Below are 24,588 nucleotides of genomic sequence, written 5' to 3' on the forward strand. Positions count from 1 at the left end.
TGGGTCCACTGGGCTGCTGTGCTAATGGGACGTCAGAAACGCTGTGTATGAACAGGCGGGCAAGGACACGTGTACTGCAGTATCTCCTCTACTCACACGCAGGCACTGTCATCCCTTTGGACTTCACTTACAAAACACAAATTCAAAGATAAAATTAAGAATTTCAAGTTGGTGAGAGTGGGGCACTGAATCAAGCTCAGGGCCCTTCTGAGTATGGGACCCTGTGTGAGTGCACCAGCGGCCCACCCGCGAAGGAAAACCTGAACCGGGCAAATAGAGTGAAACAGAGTTTCTGCCATCCAGCTGTTGTTGGACCATGTAAAGTACAGCTGCATCTTGAAAAATGTTGTCCCAGTTACCCTAGCAGCCCAGCCATGGAGCCTCAGAAATGGATCCTCCCCACCTTATTTGTTGGTGAGTTTAGTGGTTGCACCCCATTATCTGGGGCAACTTGAGTGTGCTCAGCAAAGCAATTTCCAGGTGGCCTGTGGGGCTCCTCTGATCTTTGCAAGTGTTCCATGGGTGGGTGGAGGGGAGCAGCACCCTGCAGAACCTCCACTCATCCACTTGCATCATGGGAATTCACCAAGGGCCACCTCTGGAGGCCGTCCAATCTGGTCTTCACTGTCCTGGACAATGGGGTTCTGGTGTGACAGGCAGGTGATAAAGGTAAGAAGGCTGGTTTTATATTCTCCCTTAATTTCCTCAGGCCCTCACTTTGGCCTCAGTAATTTACTTGTTGGTCCCACTGACAAATGTTTTCCTGTGACACCTTTCATCTTATCACATTTATTCTTCTGCAGAATTACCTGCCACCATCCTGGAAGTACCCTCTTCCAATCCACACTCTCCTCAGGTTACTCTCCCTAAAGAGCTGTTTTGATTATGCTCCTTGTCTCAGAAACATTCACTGGCTCCCACTGATCACTAGATTTCGTCCAAGTTCCTTGTCATGGCGCTAAAGGCCCCCCACAATCTGACCTCAACCTACCTTTCTTTCCAGTTGTGTTTTCATTCTTTCCTTCTGGGCAAGAGATTATTACCTATGATCCTTGCCTCCTTTGTGCCTCTACTATATCTCTCCCTCCTGCCCCTCCTTTCACCTTACTTTCTACACAATGGACTCGCCATAAGTATATGGTGTTTATTTATAAATCTTTTCACTCCACAAAAACATACATACTATACACCGCGTATCTTCCCTGTGGTCAATGTCACATAGTATGTGGATGCGACATGTTTGAGGTAAACAATTTAGCAGAGAGAATTAAACATTGGTCACTTCTTTCACCTCCCCAGGAAGTGATGACCAAAGCTGTTTTGTTTATTTAAACTCTTGCTAAAATGGAAGTTATCACAGAAGCAAATTAAAACAAGATTTCATTTTCTACCTATTAAATCAGGATAAATCAGGATAAATTAAATAAATCAGGATAGATTAAAATAAATCAAAAGCCCAATTTCACAAGATAACAGAAAAACAAACTGACATCTAGTCACAGGTTGGAGGTGTGGATTGATACAGGTTGGGAAGGCAATTTGAAAATATGTTTTAAAAACCTTAAACATGTTTATGCCTTTGACCCTGTAATTCCACGATGAACCCTGTCAATTCACTTGCTACGGAAGTCATCAGGAAATGTGCACAAACATCCTTCTACACAGACATTTAAGGCAGAAATCCAACTATCCAACAACAGGGAATGAGTTAGGTAAATAATGGTATTTGTGAGTGCAAGGGAGCCATTAAAAATCATGTTTTAGAGAAAAAAAAAACCAATAACATGGAAAAATGCTCCTAATGTATTGGTAAATAAAAACTATATTCCAAAACAATATGCATAGTCTGACCCCAATTTTGTAAATTGTATGTGGATAGAAAAGAGATTAAAAGGTTATATATCACAACATCAATGTGATTCTTTCTAGGAGTACAGTTATTTTCTCTTTTCTCCTTTATATAACCATACTTTCCACAATGAAAGTGAATCAATGAAAATGAATTTCATCAAATATGAAAAAAATGCATTGCACTTAAAATGCTCTAACTTGAAGTTGTTAGCCAGTCATGAAATTTTCCTGTATTAGGGGCTATAAAGTGTTAAAAAGGAAACATCAGACAAAAGCACTGCCTTTCTGTGATTTATAAGCTAATGATGACACAGAAAGTACTAAAAAAATGCAGTGACTTCAGAAAAAATCAATATTTAACTAGCAAATGTTTAGTTCTGAGCACTATATTTGATTCTATTTTAAATTTTTACCTTTCTCCAGTACATATAGCCCCAATGCCTTGCACACAATGTACATTCAATCTGTGTTGCTGAATGAATAAATGAGTGAATGGGGAGTCGAATAATGAAAGGCTGAGGCCGTGGAGGTCACCGGAGGTGTGTTCACCCGGTCTAGAAAGACTCCACGACCAGGTGAGGACAGGCTTCCAAGGCTGATGTTGTTGTAGCCTTTACATAACTTCCTTGGTTGTAAAACCTCACCATTTATACCTTGCAACCTCCCTCAGCTCCCTTACCTTTTTACCTAAGAAATGCAAAGGGAAAACTGCTTCCAACATCCATTCCTGGAGTCACAGTTGGCACCATTTATCGAATGTTTCGTATGTGCCAGGCACCGCGAGAAGCGCTTAACACAGACGACGTTATCTGGTACTCAGGGTAACCCTCTGAAGTAGGCATATCACCTCAACTGTAGAGGAGAAACTGAAACACAAATAAATGACTTCTCCAGTGCCATATGACTAGGAGGGGGTGGAGCCGAACTCTAAGCCAGTTCTGGTTGACTCCAAACACTGGGAAATTAGTCACTATGCTATAAACTTCCTTCTTGGAATCAGGACAGAAATTTTCAGTGGTGATTAACATGCCAGACTGACACACATTTCTTTTTCCTTATTCTCTTTTTCCTGGTAATGTCTTTAATTTTAGCTATTCTGGTGAGTGCATAGTTAGCTCATGGTAGCACCCTGCTATTAGTAAGGTTATTGGCCATTTGGATAGCGTCTTCCTCCATGAAGTGACTGTTCAAGTCTCTTGCAGACTTTTCCATTAAGTTGAACACTCTTTTTTCCTTCTTGATTTGAATAGTTCTGAGTATATTCTGGGAACAGACTTGGTTTTGTGTTGCAAATATCTTCTATTCGGTACCATTTTTTTTTCTCTCTTCACTTTCTCTTTTCCCTTTTCCTCTCTTTCAAACATTTTTTCAAACACTTTTTCTTTGCAAAAATGTCTGTTATACAGAGGCAGACAGTAAGTTATTACGAACTTCCATGTCACCATCACTTGGCTTCAACAATTGTCACCCACGGCCAATCTTGTTTCATCTCTATCCTCTCCTACTTCTGTTCTTCTCTCCACCCAATTGATTATTTTGAAATAAATCTCAAGCATAATATTTCATCCATAAATATCTCAGTATATGTCACTGATAAGGGCTCCCTGAAAAAAAAATACACAAACACAATTCCATTATCACGCCTAAAATATCCTAGTAACCAATGCTTCCTTAATTCATAAGATATTTACTAAGTGTTTACATTTCTCCAATGTCTCATCTTAGCCTTTTACATTTTGGTAGCTTGAGCTGGAATCTAAATAAGGTCTACACTCTGCAACTGTTTGATAGAGCTCTTAAGACTTACTTACTCTATAGATTTCCTCTCTTTATTACTCATTTCCTTCCTGCTGTTTAAGAAACCAACTCATTTGTCCAGCTGAATTTCCAATAGTCTGGATTCTAATTATTGCAATTAAATCACCAGGTGTGATTTAACATACTCTTCTGTTCCTACATCTTCTGCAAATTGTTGGTTAGATCTAGAAGCTTGATCAGACTCAGGTTCAATTTTGGGGGCAAGAATACTTCACTGGTGGCATTGTATCCTTCTCTCTGGAAGCACATAATGCCTGGTGGTTTCCCTCTGTGTGACATTAGCAGACACTGAGGATCACTGCTCAGCTCCATTATTTCATGAGGGGCAGAACCTCAAAGTGTAAACCACACATTTTAATTAATCTCTGGTATCATGTGACTTCACTGGATTTTGCTGTTTTACCTAAAAGTTTGGGATGACTTGAAATTAACAAACTGAATTAAAACAGAAAGGTTTCTGTTTATTTTTGTAATTCTACCTAGGTACCCAGCCTCGTAGACTGTAGCAGATATGTTGTGGTTCTCTGAGAGGCATATTTATCAAGGGGCTTGGGGCTGGTGAGGGAAAAGCAGAATGGACTTCTGGTGTTCAGGGAAATGAGAATGTGTTAGTACAGATTTTTCAAAAATGCTCCAAATCCAAAATGTGTTAGCTCCTGCTAAAGGAACAACTTTGCCCAAGTACCATCTTGGAATAAATAATGGGTCTAGAGGGGGCAAACAGAGCAGCCTGAAATCCAGTTGAAACTCACTGCTTCTGTCTAGCAAAACATCCAGGGGGTTATACAGCTTATAGGTTATTCCCTCTGTCTGCGTGTGTGAATTGTGGCTTTTTTTTTTTTTAACACAGCAGTTTTTATTGTTAGATGGAATAAAACACAATAGACTGCCCCTGAGATACACAAGAGAAGAATTTTGCTCTTGGAGATTCATCATTTCAAATATAGGTCATTTATCAGATCACCAGACAGAAGGATGAGACCAAGGCGGTAGGTGACTGACAGAGTTTGGTTTGGCACTCTGGAAGCACTTTTGTGTGCTAGACACATGCTTCGCTGTTGTAGCAGTAAAATAGCAGAAAAAAAAGGTGCCAGTTTTACAGAGTTCTATTTAGAAAGACATTTAGAGGTAAAGCCTTTTCTGTGTCTGTGTTTGTTAGACTTCTAGTTTTATTTATGGTTGCAAAAGAAACTATAAATTAAGAGGTAATTTTAAGTTAGGAGGGTGGAAAACCAGGAAACAGGACCAAGGAAAAAAATAGTTAAAAATCTAGAGATTCAAATTACAATTTTAATAGAACAAAATGCCCCCCAAATTAAAAAAAAAATTCTCTGGAGTCATAGAAATCAACCAATGGAACCAATGCTACAGGAACTGAAGTCCTACCAAGATAGCAACCAAGACTGTCCTGTTTAGTGCTGTATCCCAAGCATGCAACACAACGCCTGGAACACACTAGGTGTTCAACAAAAACACATTGAATACATGAATAAATTAAAACTCTAACACTATCTTAATAAAAACTTACAACTGCGATAAAACCTGTAAAAAAGACAAAGGTAAGCTGAGTCTTGACAAGCTATCACCTGACAAATTCTGTCACAGCTGCTTAATAAAAGTGTGGGGTTGATACACCCCTTGTCTAGAAAGTTGTAAAACAACTGGAGAAGGTCCAGGACCGGGCCTGACTTGCTCCAGATGACAGAGAATGACAGCCAGACACACTGTTTGCATTCCTGTCTCTGCCTTTCGGTGAGCAGTTTCCGTTCCAAACCAATCTTCTCATTTTTAATTTATTCTATTTATATGTCTAATGATTTAATATCACATCATCACAGTCTGGCCTTCAGGTGCCCTGGACACACATTTTTCTGATTGACCTTGCCATAGATTATCCACACACCAGCCAGAAACCATTCATTCCCCCACGAGCCTCTCAGGTGAGGATCGTGGTTTCCCTTCTCCCCCTAGAAAACAGCCGTCTTCACAGGCTCTGTTGGAAAACAGCTCCCCGTGCCCCTGCTCCCCTCCCCATGTCTCCTGTAAGCTTGTCCAGACATGGAGGGCATCATTAGGCCAGGTCTCCCAGTCATTCCACTGCTTGCAAAACAGTCATTTATAGGCGTTTGGTGTTTTGTCTGACATCTTTTTGATGCTGGAGCTCCAGCCTTTGTCTCAATGAATCACTTGTCAGCAGAGGCTGTGGCATTCTAGGCTGGGTTTCACACCTACTGGGAGGGCTGCCTGTGATGTAAGTGATCTTAGGCTCTTTTGGAAATGCCCACCTCCCCCCCCCCCCATGTTCCATGAGGAAACCAGGGAGTGAGGGAGACCTGGGAATCTGACGCTTATTCAAGACTGATTTTCACTTATCAGCCTGTCCCCCGTCCCCATACGTTTGGAGCCAGGCTTTCCTATCTAGGGACAACACTGTCAACTCACCTCCATGGTGGGAAGGTGCCTGCTAAAGAGATCCAGGGTGAAATATCTGTGTAGAGTATTTTGAAAGCCTCAGAATAAGAGGCAGAGATTTTTGAACAAAAAAGAAAGAACAAAAAAAGGAATCCATCATTCTTTGGTAGTATGCAGATTTTTTTCCCCTCAAGAGGATCTTGTTTTAAAAAGTGTGATTTGATGGCTGTGCCCAAGTTGGTCCGTAGTTGTGGAAATGTCTACTGGAGCAGTAAGGGGCCAGGAGTCAGACTGGGTCAAAAACCAAGCTGACCCGAGCGAGGCATGAAATCGAGGAGTCCCTCTCCTTATTCTCCAAACAGGATACCAGTCACCTTACAAAATACATACGGTAAGTGAAGTTGCTTTGAACCACCACAAAGCCTGAACCATTTCCCTGTAAAAAGTGATTATTCAAATAGAGAGTGCCATGGAACCTTCTGGCAATCTGAGGACTTGAGCAGACGATGAAAACGTGGGTCAGCAAAGCCTAAGAACATCGTTGGTGGCCTTTCTAAACCAGGACCCAGTGATTAGAGCAGGCCTCATGGAACAGAGCCGGAATGCAAGATGGGAGAGTAGAGAAAATCTGAGAGAAGAATCGTGCACTTTTTACTTCACTGTTTCGTAAGGAAAGAACGATGCATCTTGGAGAGGTTCTTCTTCGTGACTTTTAAACTCTTGGTGTTGGTTTTCAGAGAAAGCCACTTTGTGAAGAGGTCGTCACACACAGATGAATCCCCAGGATGGGAAGCCAGAAGTCCCAGCTCTGATGGAACAGTAGGTGGAAGGAAAGTTTTTCATTCAAAGAAGATGGGAAAGGGGAGGGGAAACTGATAACCCATCTAAGTCTTCTGGGTCTTACAGGGATCCCTTTCATGTTCCTAAATCAGGACAAGGAGGGTGGGGTAGGGCGCCAAACCGAGCTCATCCGTCACTTCATGCATCTGAGCTGGAAAACATTTAACTCCGAGATGCAAATCATTTAATCATGCTGACTCAGTGGGGACTCAAAAGTTGTGAACCCTTGGGATCCAGGAAATCCCAACATGATGTGATAATGCATTTCACAGCATGAACTTCAGATCCCCAGGACCTGGGTTAAGGGAAAGACATGGCAGGAGATCTACATTCTCCTAAAGTTTTATCCCTCCTTCCAAACGCATTGAAAACGAGGGGTCCCCAAGGGCAACTCCCACTTCCCGCCTCCACATACCTTTTCCTTTCTGTTTGCACCATTAGGTCAGGAGGTTAATGAAAATGCACTCTAAAATTATAAAGAGGATAAAGCCAGGCATGAATATTAGATTTCCACTCGAGTCTGAATATTCCATCTGGACATTATTAAAAAAAACCCCTTTTGCTTCAAAATCTTACTGTTCTGTCCACATTTGCTTGGATAGGTCTGAGGTGCTTAGGAACTTGATAACTGTTAATTGCCAACCTTGGAAACAAAACTAGGAACGCAGGTTGGATCCCAGCTTAGAAGCGAGGTGTTGCAAGCTTTCTGTGTAGTTAAATAATGTGTCAGGATAACGTTGCATCTGGGACCAAACAAGAGCTGGGATTTGTATTTTTCACTTTCTATTACGTTTTTCTTTTCCCCCTTTTCCTTCCTCTTCTTCGTCCATCTATCTTATTTTTCTTTCTGTTTTATAGAATACTCTCATCCTTAAGGATGGACCTGTAAATCCATGGCATTTCTTCCTGAGTCACTGTTTCCTGAGGGCATCAATCCTCATTGAAGGACGCAGTTCATGGCTCCAAACAGTTACACTTAGAAAGCTATTTTTACAACAAATATTATAAAATGGTGCTTTGATTGAAGGATGACACTTGCCATTAACATCTCAACTCTGCTCACGCATTCTGACGGAATAGCTCCAATGAAACTAAATCTCTGCTGAAGACAAACCGACTGGAAAAGACACCGATGCTTTTTTTTTTTTTGGTCTCTTAAGGTTTTCACAGTGGCTTCAAAAGAAATGTGAATTAATCATTTGTTTTGACCCAAGAGCAGCAGAACTTATTTTGAAGACTTAAACAGGCAACACAAATGTAAACAGAAATCTGGGACTCCCAAATGCTAAAGTTGGAAGGAGTCAGTCTGAAAACATCAATTCTACTCAGCGTTTATTTTCATTTGAAGATAGTGGAAATCAAATCTAAATCATGGACAATACGAACTCTTCTTGCCTGGCAATTGTCCACATGAATCTGTTAACCTCAAAGTATAGATACAGCATTTTTTAATAGAACGACAGGGTAATATGGCAGTTAGTTAGCAACTGACATCGTAAACTACAGTAGATACAAAGTTCTGTCATATAAATTAATTGCCATTACAAAAAGGCAACTGCTCTAGCTAAGAAGGTACAAAAACTGGTAACTTCCATAAATATAACAAGAAGCTAAGTGAAGAAATCCATAACAGACTGTTTTTCCTATACAATATCTGAATATGCAAACTAAGACACCTGTGGCGCTGTACATAGAAGGAGGAATACGACGCACACGCACAACCACCCCCCACCCCCCAACGCCGGTCCAAGCCCTCTCCCCTCCCCCCACGTGGATTTCCAAAACATGGTAAATTCTAGGGTTACAAGGACAGGATGCAGCAGGGAAGCAGCAAGACGGCGAGCTCTGAACTGCTAGACAAAGAAGGAGCCTTATTGACAGTTGTAAAGCATTAGGCGTCAGACAGAAACTTGTCAAAAACAGCTGTTGTTGGGTACTGATTGATAATGTTTTCATTCTGACGGCTGAGACACTGCAGACAGTCATGGGTCTGAGAAGAAGCCCATCACTGGTGCACACATGAACACACAGACAACGGGAAGTCATTTAACAGATGGCTTAGGAGCACTCAGCCACGGTATCTTAAAAAGACAACATTCTACATTTAATGAACTTGCAGAGAAAGCAATGCCTAATGATCATTTATTTTTCGTAGAAGATGAGCACAATGGGACAAAATAAAAAGCAGGGATTGTGTCAATGGTCATTGGAATAAAAGTTTTGTGCTGCTCACGGATTACACAGTGTTAAAAATATTCAAGGATGCTGTAGACAAAAATTGCATATGAATCTTTTTTGATCCATCCTATTAAAAAAAAAAGCTTAAAAGAAGTGTTGGATGTTTCAAAGGTAATTTCATTAAAATCCACCTACAAGATCAGACCACAAAGGCCATATTTGAATGACATGTATCTTCTGGAGAATTATAATGTATTACATCACCCTGTAATACAGTGTGAGTCTGCGATATTTGGGAATCAGTCTACGCTACCTAAAAATTACAAACATGTTTTTATTGCTCAGGTGAAGGGAGCAGTTTTCTATCACTTGGCCGCTCAGTATTTTAAGTGGCCAAAAATCTATAAAATGTGCCAAAGAGTATTTCATCCATTAACCTCAATATCCATAGATCATTCCTGATTTAGAAAAGGCTAAAGGTGCCAAAACTTACTAAAACTGTACATTTATCTCTGCATAATTTTATCATTTAAGTTAAATGAACAAAAAAATTAGTTTCAAAGACTGAATCTAGGCCCTAAAATTATTTATCTGCTGCGGCCCCAGCACATTTTTAAGGGCACATTGAAACCCCTGAAAATAGAGGTTTATAATAGAAATACTGATAGAGCTTTAATTACTAGATGGAGACATTAAGAGACTCCATTAAGCAACATTAGCATTTACCGAATGAATATACAGATGATTCTGCCTTCGTTATCTCTGTCAAATACGTGCCAGCTTAAACCCTAGCCAGCCTAAACTATACTTCATTTGGCTATTTTAAAAAAAATTTATCTATTATTTTAAAAATTATTTTCTCTATTTCAATCAGATATACAATTTTTAGAAAAAGATTTTTAGAAACATACCATGTTGCAGCTTGACTTTATGTTGGGTAATTCTTCCATTAAAAATATTTGAGGACTTGAAATAGTAATCGATGCATACGTACACTGTACCTGCATTTCCTCTAACTCTTCTCAAAAACGAAAACAATGTCTTTGTCCTCAAGAGAGGGGAGTGAGGGAGACTTCAGATGTAATTAAAAAAAAAAAAAAAAACCAACCCATTAGACATCTTGTCTTTAAGTTCTTCAAAGTCAATTTGACTATGGCAGGATATTCCATTCTGATAAGGTAATTAATTGAAGTTTTTGGTACTCATTTTTTCTCCCATAATCTGTAAGGCCAGTATATGAAAAACTAAAAATTAAAATAAGACCAAATCAAATCAAATAAACTTCTCAAGGGATCTTGAAAATGATACACATATTAAGGGAAGCCCCAGTCAACAACACATCACCCTAAAGCCAGGGTAAATGAGTCTAGGTTCTGAGTCTCCCTGAGTCCTCCGTGAGGGATCTGATTTCCGTGAGCTGCAAATTCCATCCATTTTAGCACAGAGTGGAGAAGAGACGCTTAGAACAACAGAAGGAAGAGACATGCGGTGAAGATGATTAGTGGTAAACAGAGAATAAATTCTCTCTCAGTAGTGTGTACTTGGCGTTAATGCCGATGATAATTCACCTGATATACAGAATGTTCACTTTAATAGAGAGATGAGAGTCTGAGATAACTGGAAGAAAATAGATACTGAAGCCATTACAGTCTTGATACCAAAATAAAATTAAAATGAGAAACTAACATGATAGGTTCAAGGCCTTTGGGGAACCCGTCTTCTTCGCCAGATTTCACATTCTTACAGCTTCATGGTCTTTTTCTTCTAACAAATTTATCAGCTGAGAGAAGCTGTCTTTCAGTGCATCCGTGTCATCCAGCGAGCAGGCCTGCAGAATCCAGCGTTTCCCACGTGCAAGTGGTTCAAGTTCAAAATATTTTTTGACCTTCATGGAGGAGGGGGAAGATAAATATGTTATTAATTATATCTGAACCTTTCTCATAAGGAAATTTTGTGAGTCATGAGATGGGGGATTTTAGGAAGTTATTTGAACTGTGATGCCTAGGACTTTCCAGAATCCCATCCACAGCTGTGGTTATAATGTGGGTTATATGTTGTGACCCGGGAGTGTTTTCTTTAGGGGTGAATGACCCGCTTGCAAGCCACCATTCCACCCATTCATTTAACGGCATGGGAGGTCTGAAGAAGTCTAAGAAAGAATTATATGTACTATGGCACAAGGCGAAACAGACACCAAAAAGCTGCAATTCAATCAAAATAACTAGCAGAGTAGCTTTCACTACCTCAGCTTGCTAACTTATTAAATGGGTGACAGCCTGTAGTATGTACACTATGAATTAGATAAGCCTCAATTACTTTGACCATCAAACACACACACAACAAAAAACATAATTTAAATAACCCTTTCTTCTCTCCCTTAAATTTCTGGCATCCATTTCTGAGACCTGGGAAAGTGTTTTTTTTTTTTTAGGAAAGAGGACAGAAATCGAGTGTATGTATATGCATATATAAACTTACACATGAAGTCTCCTATCTTTTTTTTCTTCCAGTCTTGAATTTTTAGGGAGGGAAAAATCAAGATCTTATAACTGGTATGTGGAATGTAGCATTTGCAATCTTAAAAATCTGTTCGATTAATAACCGTTCATAAGTCATTCTTAGTAAGTACTGTGCTAGGATACTAACAGCATCCCAGGTTACCAACTCCTGACAGTGAATAAATATCAAATTATTATGACTTCCAGAAGTATCGATGAGTTTCTCTCAAAAAGTAAGATAAAACACAAAGTTCATGAAGCTACACACACACACACACACACACACACACACACACACACACACACACACACAGAATAGGACATTGTATTTATAGCCCAGCAGGGTTTACATAACATCAAATACAGTGAATAGCATCAGAAGATGCACTGTTCGAAGACATTAGTCATCAACAAGTTGCATTAAATCCCATGTGCCATGGAAAATTCCAGGGTCTTACCTTGGTCAATACCTGACCCAGAAAAAAAAAGGTGTCCCAATCTTACATCACTTCCAAATGTGGTTTCATTTTGCCTTTATCATCACAAGCACCAGACTATTGTTGACAGCAGAGATACACCAAAGTAGTATTAATATATGTGTACATTTTTTATGTGAGCAAGAAGATATAAATAAACTAAGTTTTCACAGTAATTTAGGAACCACAAATATGCTAACATTTCATGGTTCGAGTGTGTCCCAAAAGTCCTCCTAGAGATGTCTGCAAATTCATAATAAATACTACTACTACAACTATAATAAATAAACAAATAATAAATAAGAAGCCCTTGAGAATGAAAGGACTCTCATTAATTCAGATTTTGAAGAGTAACAAAAAGCTCACAGGTAGGTCAGAAAATGGGTATACAACTTCAGACCAATTTTTGGCCAAGGCATTTTACAAATCATGTTGTGAAGAGGATTCTCCCTTATGGAAAATGTAAACTCCATTCTCTTAAGTCTTTTTTTTTAGAGCACTGAAAGTGACTTAACTTCCAAGAGAATCTGAAATGGTTTGTGCAATGACCAGCACCAGGGATCAACCCTGCCCTACTGAGGAAGGAACTACCAGTCAGTGGACCGAGGGAGCAGGAGAGAAGAGTTGGCAGGGGCAACAGGTGGGAAACATGTTTAAATCTATAGGGAGAAGGAAGAGTTGGCTGCTCTAAAATGTTTAAAGTCAGAGATGTTAGTCTCCTCGATTCTGCCACAAAGAAAGCCTTCAGATTGTGCCACTGAGTGCAAAAATGGAGAACCCTGTGCCTACAATGCAATCTGGTATTTGACCAATTATGCCTCCCATCAAGAGTGGACAGCATGTCACATCCAAATCTGGTATATGAAGGACGTTGTACCCTTGTCACATTTTATAATCTCAAATCTAAAAGGACAGCATTTTAAGTATTGCTAATGACTAAAAGAGGACTAGTGGCAAGAAATCTAATAATATTAAAATATTGAAATAAAGACTAACACAATAAGTATATATTACTAACACAATAAGTATATATTCTTTCAAATGGTTCACTTACAAGTCCACAGAATTCATCCTAGCAGCATATTAACAGCTCACTTAAAAAGAATGTTAGATTTACATAATCACAAAATATCATAACTGGTGCTATTTCACAATATGGACCAGAGAGGAAAACACAGTAAGGATTTTAGCTATGCATCAGGTTGGTTTCTAGGCAACTGAAAATACAGTCTATCACGTAGGCACACTTGGGAGATAATAAAGATGTCTGAAGGTAGTTATGTTTCAGAAGTTGTTCCTGCTGAATATTAAACACGAGGAGGAAATGGAAGCTTTGATTACAGGGTGGTCGCCAGATGAAGGAGCCTACTGGTGTTAAGCTGACAAATATGGCTGGGTAACCCGAGATTTTCAGATTCGTAACCTAAGTGGGTATCTAACTCTGCCATATTCACCCTACTGGTATTCAAGTGATTCCATACCACTCTACATTTATAGTATCAGCTTTAAAACAAGCGGGCATTCCAGTGCTATTCAAGTACAGTAAGTGACTGTGTTTGCCATAGGAACATAGCTTTTCATTATCCAGAGTTTCATGTTTCAAAAACAAAGAGTACCATGTAAGAGAGAGGAAGATGAAGACTTAGTGCTCTGCCTTCAACTTTTTTCTTTAGGATAATATTTTTATTTTGTTTTCTTATATTAAACTGAAATTCACATTTTACCCCCTCAATTACTACCATAAAAATGACTCACAGTCACATTTGACTTATCTGCGATGGCCTTTTCTGTTCTATAGGCTGGTATATAATTTTAAAGAAAGGTTTAAGTTTGACCAACATAAATCATAGGCTTACATCTGATATTATTTTTAAGGTTAAAAAAACTGCCTATGATATAAGGGTCTATTTTCTAATGATGGACATAATTTTTTAAAGGTTATTTGATTATCAAGATAAAAATTTTAAAAACAACTCCAGGGAAAATGAACCCAAGTCTTTTGAATACTTCATCATCAGCTGCTTAAATGTCATGGCTAACTGGAAACGGCTGGAATCATGAGCGATGGTTATTTCACATTGGCTTCTGGGGACGGCACTTGGGGGAATGACATCAGAATACAGCTGCCTGGCAACCTGTAGGTCACTGAGCTATTTTCAGAATGGCCACAGAGAATGGGCATCTGTTGGTGGCCATGTGTCCACCCTAGAGATAGGAAAACAAAGCCACTGTAAGTTGCCAACCTATTTGAGCTATGTTATCAGAGCCCTTTCTCCATTCAAGCAACCTCGGGGTGATTTGCATGACTGCGTTCCGTTATTCACACGTCACATTTACTGTAAAGTCCTAATAGAACAGAGGCAAATCGGCACCATTTCATTGCTGCTAATGTTTGTAGCAGCTGTTAAACCTGTGAGACATTACACAGCACAGGAGACCCACTCCTTGGGTAGGAGATGTCCTTTATGTTTCCTTGAGTAGAGAAATAGTGAAATAACTCTCTCCCACTTACAGGGCTTCTAGTGGGGCTGCAATGATACCCACTGTTTTCCCTATCTTGCCCTCACTTCACATTCAAAAATTTTATTTACAGTTCCTACAAACCTGTTGTGACTAAATTTCTAGAAGTCACGTAAATAGTCTCTGAACTGTGATGATAGGTTTTTCTTTTTTAAAAACCTGCCAATCTTATTTTATTTAAAATGCTGAGCTGCTTATTTTTTTGTTTTTGTTATTAAACCGTGTAAGTAGCGTGTGGCCAGAGTTGGCCTCGTTTTCTTTTAAACACTTTTGGGGAGCAAGGGGTTACTCAGCATTTTATGTTACATAGGCTTGCTTTATAAGCTCAGGTCTTTAACAGGAGTCTTTGGCCCGCACAAATGTGTAGCAAGATGTTAAAGAGAGGGTGTGTGACAATTGTTTAGGATGCATGGGGCCACCCCTGGTTCTAGCGAACGCAATGCCATCAGCACCAACCAGTCTTTGTTATAACTGAAAACACCCTGCCCCCTCCCACTTCCAGAACACCACCTGGGGTGGTCCTGCCCCTGCTGAAGCAGGTATCTCTTGCCCCTGTCTGAGGCTCTTTGCTTATTTTTTCCATACATTCACCACTAGAGATAGAAGCTGGACATTTTCTCCACCGGTACTTTCCCAGATCCCTACTCCATGCAACACATATATTCCCTCTGCAACAAACTAGCAGATTATAATGGACAGCTCTTAAACTTGGGGGCGGTTGCCGTGGGGTGGGGAATCAGTCTAAGGAGCTTTGGAAACCTGCATCCTGAAAGCTGGCTTCCCACAGCTTCCTTCATTCAACCACCACTTGAACGAGCCTGGTGACTGCACTTTAATGAGCCACCTGTGCCAGCCCTCCACTTGCCAATGTATGGGGTTCCACGGATTAGACAGAATACTGTAAAACAAAAACAAAACAGAAGCAACAGCCTGACAAGGGGACGGTCCTCATCATTTGTATTAGAAGATTACAAGTCCCACACCTGCCCCACGCCTGGCTTTTTAGTAGCCATAAAAGGCTGTTTAATACTGTATAGTTTACTAAAGGCTTTGTCACTCATACCACCTTGACTACACATTTCAACTGAAAGTGAGAAAAGCAGTGGATTCCAATAAAGAGGAATATGATTATTTAGAATAACTCTAAAATCATGTAAGTCAGTTTGAATAAGAAGGGTCTCAGTAGAAGATTGTCAAAGAAGCTTTAGGAATAAAGGCACCTTCTTTGTCTCTTCAGAAGGAATCAGGTCTCATGGAGTCTAGGTGGTTCAACTCCTTCAAAACCACAGTGACAGATCAATAGATAAGACAGTCGACACTCCAGGGTGAGAATTGTCAACAAAATTCAGAAAGCCAGGAAAAACTGCAGTTGTAGGTTTCAAAGCTAGAGGACGGTGCAAGAGAACATGACCCGGTTAACTATCTTGAACCCAGTGGATTTGTTACGAGTTTCTTGCCATAACGACGTGTCCATTGCATAGTTTGTACTTTTCAAAGAACTATGTGAATTGTGTCTTTGGAGACAGATTCATATTGGTTCTTAATTCTTTGATAAAAGGATGGTCTGGATGATACATTTATCCCAGGACTCCAATTAAGAGGATGTGAAGAGAGCCTGAATGGACTGTGAAATTTTGTAGGATATTGCTCATGCTGTTAAACAGGGAGCAGGACTTTCCTCAGCTACACCCCAGCTCCTCCCTTTAATCACCAGAGCAGATGCACCCATTGTATTCACATGCCACACGAGAGGAAAACATTTGTATTGAAATACTGATTGTCTGCATTCTCTTTCCAACTCCAGATACAAGGATGTCAAATCTACCAAGTCATGAAATCGGCCACGGTATTTTGTATCTACACCACGGAAATCTGCAAGTGCAACAAACCAGGACTTTTTCTTTCTAGAGGATTGGCTGTTAAACGCTTACTACCACACCACTAAGTACATGCATCTTGTATGTGTTTGTGAAGGGGCCCTCCAGCTCTGCTGTCTTCATCGCAGAAGTTCATGGCACAGGCTTAACTTGGTAACCTTCAACAAAGTCAGAGAGAACTTTGCCCACACCGTGGCTCCATGACCGGGTCTGGAGATAAAGTGGCCGGGCATCATTAAGATTCTTCAGAGTGCATTCTTGGCAGCTTGTTCAAAGAAAGGTTAGTCTACAGAGAGCGGCACCAGCTGTTCCCCTTTTCATTGTACTGCTTGCAGGATTTTGAAATCCTTAGAAAGGGACTAAATATGTCATTAAGGCAGAAATAAATAATACACGTAAAACCAATTTGCCACAGTCCCAAAGATACTACAGTGCAGAATAGATATTATTTCTTTTCACTGAGCACTAATAGGGACCAGAAAATGATAACGTGATGTTAACCAGTACCACAATATTACTCTGGGGGTGCATATTTATAATGGACAATTGCTTTCACAAACATGAGGTGTGATATAAAAGTGCTGTTCTGATAAGATGGCTTGTTTCTTAAGCAAAGTGCAGCCTGCCTGACCTTGGAATAATTAAAGACCAAATGACTGCAGGTGATGACCTGTGATGGAGCCTCACCCTTATTAGACGTCTTCCTGCCCAGGCAGTAACCTCTGACGTGTACAGAATGCTGTATGTTGTGACAACACGTATAGAAAAACCCAGTCTTCCATGCCACAGAGGGATTCAGAATGCCCCAGAAGAGCCAAACAAAATGATCCCATTTGCTTTGGTGGTGAGATTTAGGATCTGAAAAGCATTCCTATTTTTGCTGAACTTGCTAACCTGGAAATTACAGAACAAATTGTATCTCTTTTCTCCTATTGAGATACCTGGGGGGTGTGGGGGAGGGTGTTTTATTCTCTTAGCCCCAAGGCTTGCTTAGCAGACAATCACTGTGAAAGGCATAGATCTAGCTGTGGATGCCTTCTGTTTTCAGGGAGCAATGAAAGAAACCCCATATTCCCATTTGCACCCTTTTCTGCTGGTCTACCTGGCCCTCTACAGCCTGGAGTGATGCCTGCAGGCAGACCTTTGCTCCAACTCCTGCTTCCAACCTCAGAGGCCTCCATCCACAGGCAGAAAGGATCGTATTTTAAAAACCAGCTGATGTCCTCCTATCACCTCAAGTTGAAGCCTTAAGGTTACAGAAGAAACTCTTAAAAGCGGAAGCAACTTTAGTCACAGCAGCCACTGTTGGTCGCCTCCTCCAGGTACTATAAATTCCCTTAAAATAAAGTTTTATTGGGACAGAGTCATGCTTATTCACTAATTTATGGCTGCTTTCACGCCACAATGGCAACCCTGAGTAATTGCCACGGAGACGGTATGTCCTGCAAAACCTAGAAGAGTTACTATTTGGCCTCTTACAGAAAAAAAAATTTGCCAAGCCCTGCCTCCTGCATCCTGCAGCTTCCTGGTTTGTCCAGCAGGGGCGCAGGGAGAGCTTGGGAGGGCCCAGGGGTGACCCGGCTTGCCCGCCCTTCTCCTCCCCACCGTGGCTCACACTCTAGGAGGACAGAGAAGTTGGCTTTTCCAACCTGGCCAGGCTCCACTTACAACTTCAGATGCTTTCAATTGTAGACTTGCAGGCAGAAGGGTCATCTCTCAGCAAAGCCCTAGTTTTTTCCTCTCTGTGTTCAGTCTGGGTTTCTTTCACGGGAAGACTTCCTAAAGGCCCCAAGAACTTCAGGGTATGAGGTAACCTGTCAGTTTGGGGGTTTTGGTGTACTTAAGGATGGCTTTTAGTGCACAGAAATACTAGGTATTGTTATCTTGCAGTTTTAAAAGGGAATACACAATTTATTAAACTTGTAGTAGGGGGAGGGTATAGCTCAATTGGTAGAGTGCAAGCTTAGCATGCACATGGTCCCAGTACCTTCTTTAAAAAAGAAATAAATACACCTAATTACCACTCCAACCCCCTAAAAACTTGTAGTAACTGAAATCTAGCTTTTCCTGAAGCTATTATATTCAACTCAAAAATCTTAATACTCTGTACATCTGGTAAATTTTAACACAAATGTTCAGAGGGCTGAATACTGTTTAGGTCTATTTACAAACTTAGTTTAGTTAACCACTCTAAACATTTCAAAACTCCATTTATAAATTTAATAAATTCAATTTTCTCTTTAGGCATCCAGACTGCCTAATAATCAACACATCCTCAAGTGGTTAAGAATTATTTGTTTTCCAGTAAGAATTCTTAAAAATTTCTTCCCTTAAATTTATATATTCAGTGACTTTCAAGTTCTGGAATATTCTAACACTATTTGCAAGATTAACTAAAATCTTATACCTCTCTACATAGAAGGCTAATTCTGATCACTTACACATTTTAAATTAAATTCTGCCTGCTTTCTTTCACTTAGCATAATGTCTTCAAGGTTCACCACGTGTGGCATGTAGTTCATTCCCCTTTATGGCTGAATAATGTTATATTGGACGGATATGCTGTATTTCATTTATCCATGTTCATCAGTTGATGGACACTTGAGCTGCTTCTACTTTTTTGCAGTTATGAATTCAGTTATATGAGCCATTACGTTCTCTTTAAAATGGGCATGATCAAAAATTATTATGGAAATGAATGGGTTAGGATATCAAGACTCACTGGGGATGAAGTGTCTCCACAAGTCTATGGTGAACTCCATTTTCACCCAGTTCATTAGATCTTCTAGTTTTACTAGATTTGGGTAATTCTTTAATTTTTTCATGTGTATGAGTCCTCAGTTCCTTGAGGGCACAATGGAAAAATTATTTGGTATTCATTCATATACCAAGTAGAATGCCAGACACAGTGCATCCAGTACAATGAAATTATAATGAAAAAGGCAACACAACACTAGTATATTTCATCCCATATTAAAATGTTAGTAAAGTAAGGAAACTGAATATCAATCAGATAGAAATGACCACTCTTCACAATTAATCAGGCCAAGTTTCATATATGAGGTGGGATTTCATGAACAGTTTCAAAACTGTAGGTCTAACTGGTTTAAACTCTATTACACACATATGTCTACAGGCAGCTGCAATGAACTGTTTTGCAAATAGGAAAGTAAACAGCCTATCATGGAAAAGAGAACTACTCCAGAAATCTCAAGACCCACAGGACACTCAAGCTTTGAGCTATTCCTTTAATCTGTGTCCAAATAAAGCAACTAATTCTTATCTCAGAGAATGGAAAGCACTGATATATGCAAAAAGAGAAGCATCCGTACACTTGTCTTTGCATGCAGGTGCAGGCATCAGCCTTTTCAATAACATCTATAACACAGCCATTAATTACAGAGGCAGCCAGCTTCCAACAGCTCACCAATTCCTTTTTCTCTTTTCTCTTCTCTCCTTCCTTTATTCCACTCTTTCAAAACAGCATTCATTTTGGATACCGAGCACTTTTAGGGTGTGACACTTGATTCTGTATCCTCCATGTTTGGGATAATATTCAGTTATCATTTACCTTTATTTCAAGAAGGCAAATATTGTATGTAGGAAGAAATGTATCTACGAAAAACTTTCTACTGGCAAGAGAGTACGGCTGTTTAATAAAAAGTCCTACCTATATGTATCAGAGCTAGTCAAGTATGTACTAGACAGGAAGGGGAGTTAATGAGGGAAAGCCCCAAACACATCAGAGACAACCAATTAGCTTGTCTGAAACACAGGCTTGGAAAGCTATCAGTAACTTATAAAATGGTCTGCTACACACGAGTAAAATGTTGTTTAAATGGCTTGCTTAACTAGATGCATTCACCATGAAATTGATTCTTTTAAGGTGATTTTTTAAACTTAATACTCATTAACTGTGCATACTGAAATGGATGGGAGGGTGGGTAGATATCCTGATATTGTGAAGTGCACGTTGAAGATATGAATTCCATATTTCAGGAGGTTAAGAGGTATTGGGAAAAAAACCTCATCTATTACCAATAGTTGTGTCTGCCTCGGTAATTGAAATGGATCAACACAATTAGATTATTCCTCCTCTGCTTTGCTAAATGCTTAGACTGGGACTAGTAGATGTGCTCGGAGGACCTTCCAGTCTGAAAATTTATACTTTTGTATTATGGAGCTGCACTGTTTTCAACCAGAGCCTGTGATTCGGCAAGATAGCATGAGAGAAAGAAGACCTCAAGCCTGGTATATTTCAAATCCAACATCTGCCCCAGAGTGAACATCAAATTTCATCCTCCAAAGACCTTCATTACTGAAACATTTGAGGTCACCTGATGTTAGCCAACACATGAATGACAATCACTATACTATTCCATATTTTGAATTTTTCTTAAAAAACCACTGTATATTTTAAAATTGGTTTCTGGTCATGCCTCATATTCAGTTTGTCCTGTTACATAAGGCTCCATGCCATAAACACACCTCAATCAACTGCTACCTCTTAGACAACCAGGAGGATGGACTTTGATTCTGTGGGGTGGAACTCTTCTCCCTGTTTATTCAATATTGGTAACCTTAATGTGCTTCATTCACCAAAGCACGATCACTTGGTCAACCCTAAGGATTCTTTAACTCAACATATTAGGAAAAAAATAAATTTAGACAATGGTTAAAGCTTGTTAAAGACACACAAAAAAAATTTAAAATAGAGTTGATATAGTCTAGTTTATCTGGCTTTTTAAAGGACTCTATGTTCCCTATGTCAAGCTCACAGTAGGGAGGTGTGAGAAAGCAAAAGCAGGAGTAACAAACCAAAATACTCGTATATGGAACCCAAATAAACATGTTTAATATTGGTCCCGTGGTACTATGGCAGCGTGCTGTCCTAACAACGACAACATTTAGATGTTGGAGCGGATCCAGATTCTTGGGCCTTAAACAGGAGACAAACACGGCAAGCCAGGCATTGCTCAGCCGCCAATGGAGGGTGCCAATGGCCCTGTCCAGATGCAGAGATATTCAAGGGATGTTCCTGTCAGCAGTTTGTTTCCTCCTCTGGCTCCAGCAAGGAGCCACCATGGAAACACTGGGAGGAAAAGGAAAAACAGGAAGGTGTGGAGAGATGAGGGGGAAAGGCAGAAAGAGCTGAGAGCCACCTCAATAACATCTGAGCAAGGCGAACAGGTAACAAATGGCCTTGTCACAAACTGCCATGCTGTAGTCACAGGGAGAGAATTTCTTTTCCTACTGGCAATTGAGTCAGGAGCCTAATATCCTGGCCACTGAGAAATATGAGCTTGGAAGGAGGCTTGCAGGCAGTTGGAAGAAAGAAAAGCTGAGTGGTAATCTGTCCTGAGGAATTTTAGGCAAAAAAACCCACACAGGACTAGTTCAATTCAGAATAAAGCCTGTGAAAGACAAATCTGGAGAATATTACAATCAGACATAAAGAGAACACCAGAAATGAAGGTTCAAAAAGCCATTGACTGGATTTACCACAGCACTTTGAGTGTGGCCTTGCTGTCATCCCCGGACCAGTCCAAACCACTAGTCCTTGAAGGGGAGAAGAGGCCTACCCCACCCCCAGCTCCCAGGGGACTTCTGGCAATGTCTGGAGATATTATTGGCTGGCACAACTGGGGGTGAGAGTGGGGTGGGCGAAGGGAGCAGTTGCTACATTTGTCTACCAGGTAACAGCCAGAGATGCTGTCAAAAATCCTACAATGCACAGGATAGCTTCCCCTTGCCTGCAACAAGGAATATCCAGCCCCAAATATCAATAACGCTCAGGCTGAAAAAACTCTATTCTTAACTGAACTTTTTAAAGCAAAAATCAGGGAGGTGGGTGAAGCTCGGTGGTACAATGTGTGCTTAGCATACATGAGGTCCTGAGTATAATCCCCAGAACCTTCATTAAAAAAGATAAAAAAAAAAAAAAAAAAAAGCAAAAGTCAAAAAACGAAAGCCCTGCTCATGATTCAATCCATGGCTTATCAGCATGAACCATCAGGCTCCCCACCCTGGAATCAGGAGGAGATTTAGCAACTGGATTGGAAAGGTAGGCAAAGGGCTAGATCAGGGAGGAGGACCAAAGGTCCATGCGTGGTATGTACTCTCTGTCCTTCCTTCTTGTTCAAAGTAGAAATCACCAGATCTTGGTGGGGGACAAGTCAGAATGTCAGATAGGGCTGAAACAAGGGCTCCAAGGAAACAGCCACATTTCCCTCAGTCTCCACATTCACTGTTCTGAGCTTGGGATACAAAGGTGCAGGTTACAAGCCCCAGGCCTCATGGAGCTTCCTCAGCAGTAGAAGGAACTGATAGATTAAATAAATACGTAACTAAGTGAAGTCAGGTAAAAATAAGTGCCATGAAAAAAAGGAGGCAAGACAGTAATAACAACATTTGCCACATAACTGATCCAAAAGAGGGGCTGATGGCATGACAGGAGGTAAAAATTAAGGAGTCAGGTTGTGGTATATTTATACAATGGAATACTACTCAGCCATAAAAAAAGAATAAAATAATGCCATTTGCAGCAATATAGTTGGACCTAGAGATTGTCATTCTAAGTGAAGTAAGCCAGAAAAAGAAAGAAAAATACCATATGCTATCACTCATATGTGGAATTTAAAAAAAAGAAAAAAAAAAGAAAAAAAAAGGGACACTATGAACTCATCTACAAAACAGAAATAGACTCGCAGACATAGTAAACAATCTTATGGTTACTGGGGAAAGAGGGTAGGAAGGGATAAATTTGGGAGTTTGAGATTTACAAATGTTAGCCACTATATATAAAAACAGATTTAAAAATTTCTGCTGTATAGCACAGGGAACTATGTTCAATATCTTATAATAATCTTTAATGAAAAAGAATATGAAAGTGAATATATATGTGTGTATATGCATGACTGGGACACTGTGCTGTACACCAGAAATGGACACATTGTAACTAAGGGTACTTCAATTTAAAAAAAAAATTAAGGAATCACAGATGAAAATAAATCTTTTGCTGGTTTCAAAACAAAATTTCATGCAGATACAATAAAAGCTCTTTTGATTAACCTCCACTTAACTGTCTAGAATTAGCTGACTCTTCATCGCCCTGGTACAAGACAATGATTGATGCTGTCGACACAGTGAACATCCACACCCAGTGGATCAGCATCCACGTGATGTGGCTACACCCTGGATGCTTGAGACCAGTGGACTGCTCTTTGGCACATCTGCCCATTTCTGCTCCAGAGTTCTTTTACAATGCTCATTAAATTAAATGGACCCCAATGAATAACATATGAACTAGAAAAGAGAATTTCTATTTCTGTGAAAAACTAAATCGGATGGGTTCAAGAAATCAATAAAAGTCAGTCACTGAAAACAAACTGCTGTCAAGTTAGATTTAGGTAAGATGACTATAAAGGATTGGGAGAAAAAGGGGCAGATGGCTTCCCAAGTGTCTTTAACTATGGTTCTACTTTAAAGAAACAGGAGCTGAAAATCATAAGTAGTGGCTGTGTTTTATGCAAGAAATCTAATACAGAACTCTGATTAGTGGCCACATACTCAAAGAAAAGGCCTTGGCCCAATATCAAAAGATTCGTACCATTTGTATGTTTTAAGTTAAAATAAATTATTTAGAGTATACATTTTATTATTTTTTTAATGGTAAAACACTTTAACCAATTCTTGATTAACTGTTCAACTAACAGTTCAGATCAGGCCAGATAAGGAAGTTTCTAACTGTACATTTTAAATCACACTTTTTATTCTGTCTGAATCAAAAGTCTTCTCAGAGAGGAAGTCATTAACACCCATTTCAGTCTGAAGTAAAGAGTGTTACATAAAATCATACCCACTGTCAGAATCAATATTAGAGTCTATCACCTCAAATCCTCTTGTGAAAGAAAGGGGAGTATAAATAAATAAAATCAAAATATTCAAATTCATACTCACAGACACCCACACCCCTGCAGTCTCCTGCAGAAATACTCTTATCTATGAAAATAAACTATGGTTACAACTGGATACCTCATTATTAAATACAGCACCCTCAAACAAAATAAACATTGAGGGTTTGGATCAAGAGGTTATAGAGTTCATCTCCCTCTATGA

At 39.8% G+C, this 24,588-nt stretch overlaps 1 protein-coding gene across 1 annotated transcript in view; it reads right to left on the reverse strand.

Moving 5' to 3' along the window:
• Window positions 1-8,236: 8,236 nt before the first annotated feature.
• ARL15 (ARF like GTPase 15) overlaps window positions 8,237-24,588 on the reverse strand; it is a 372,934-nt gene continuing 356,582 nt past the window's right edge. The window contains exon 5 of the mRNA XM_074358035.1: window positions 8,237-10,984. Within this exon, the coding sequence (XP_074214136.1) occupies window positions 10,832-10,984 (153 nt within the window). The 3' untranslated portion in view covers window positions 8,237-10,831. The remainder of the gene's footprint in view (window positions 10,985-24,588) is intronic.

Source organism: Camelus bactrianus, chromosome 3, assembly GCF_048773025.1.
Source record: "Camelus bactrianus isolate YW-2024 breed Bactrian camel chromosome 3, ASM4877302v1, whole genome shotgun sequence".
Classification (NCBI taxonomy): domain Eukaryota; kingdom Metazoa; phylum Chordata; class Mammalia; order Artiodactyla; family Camelidae; genus Camelus; species Camelus bactrianus.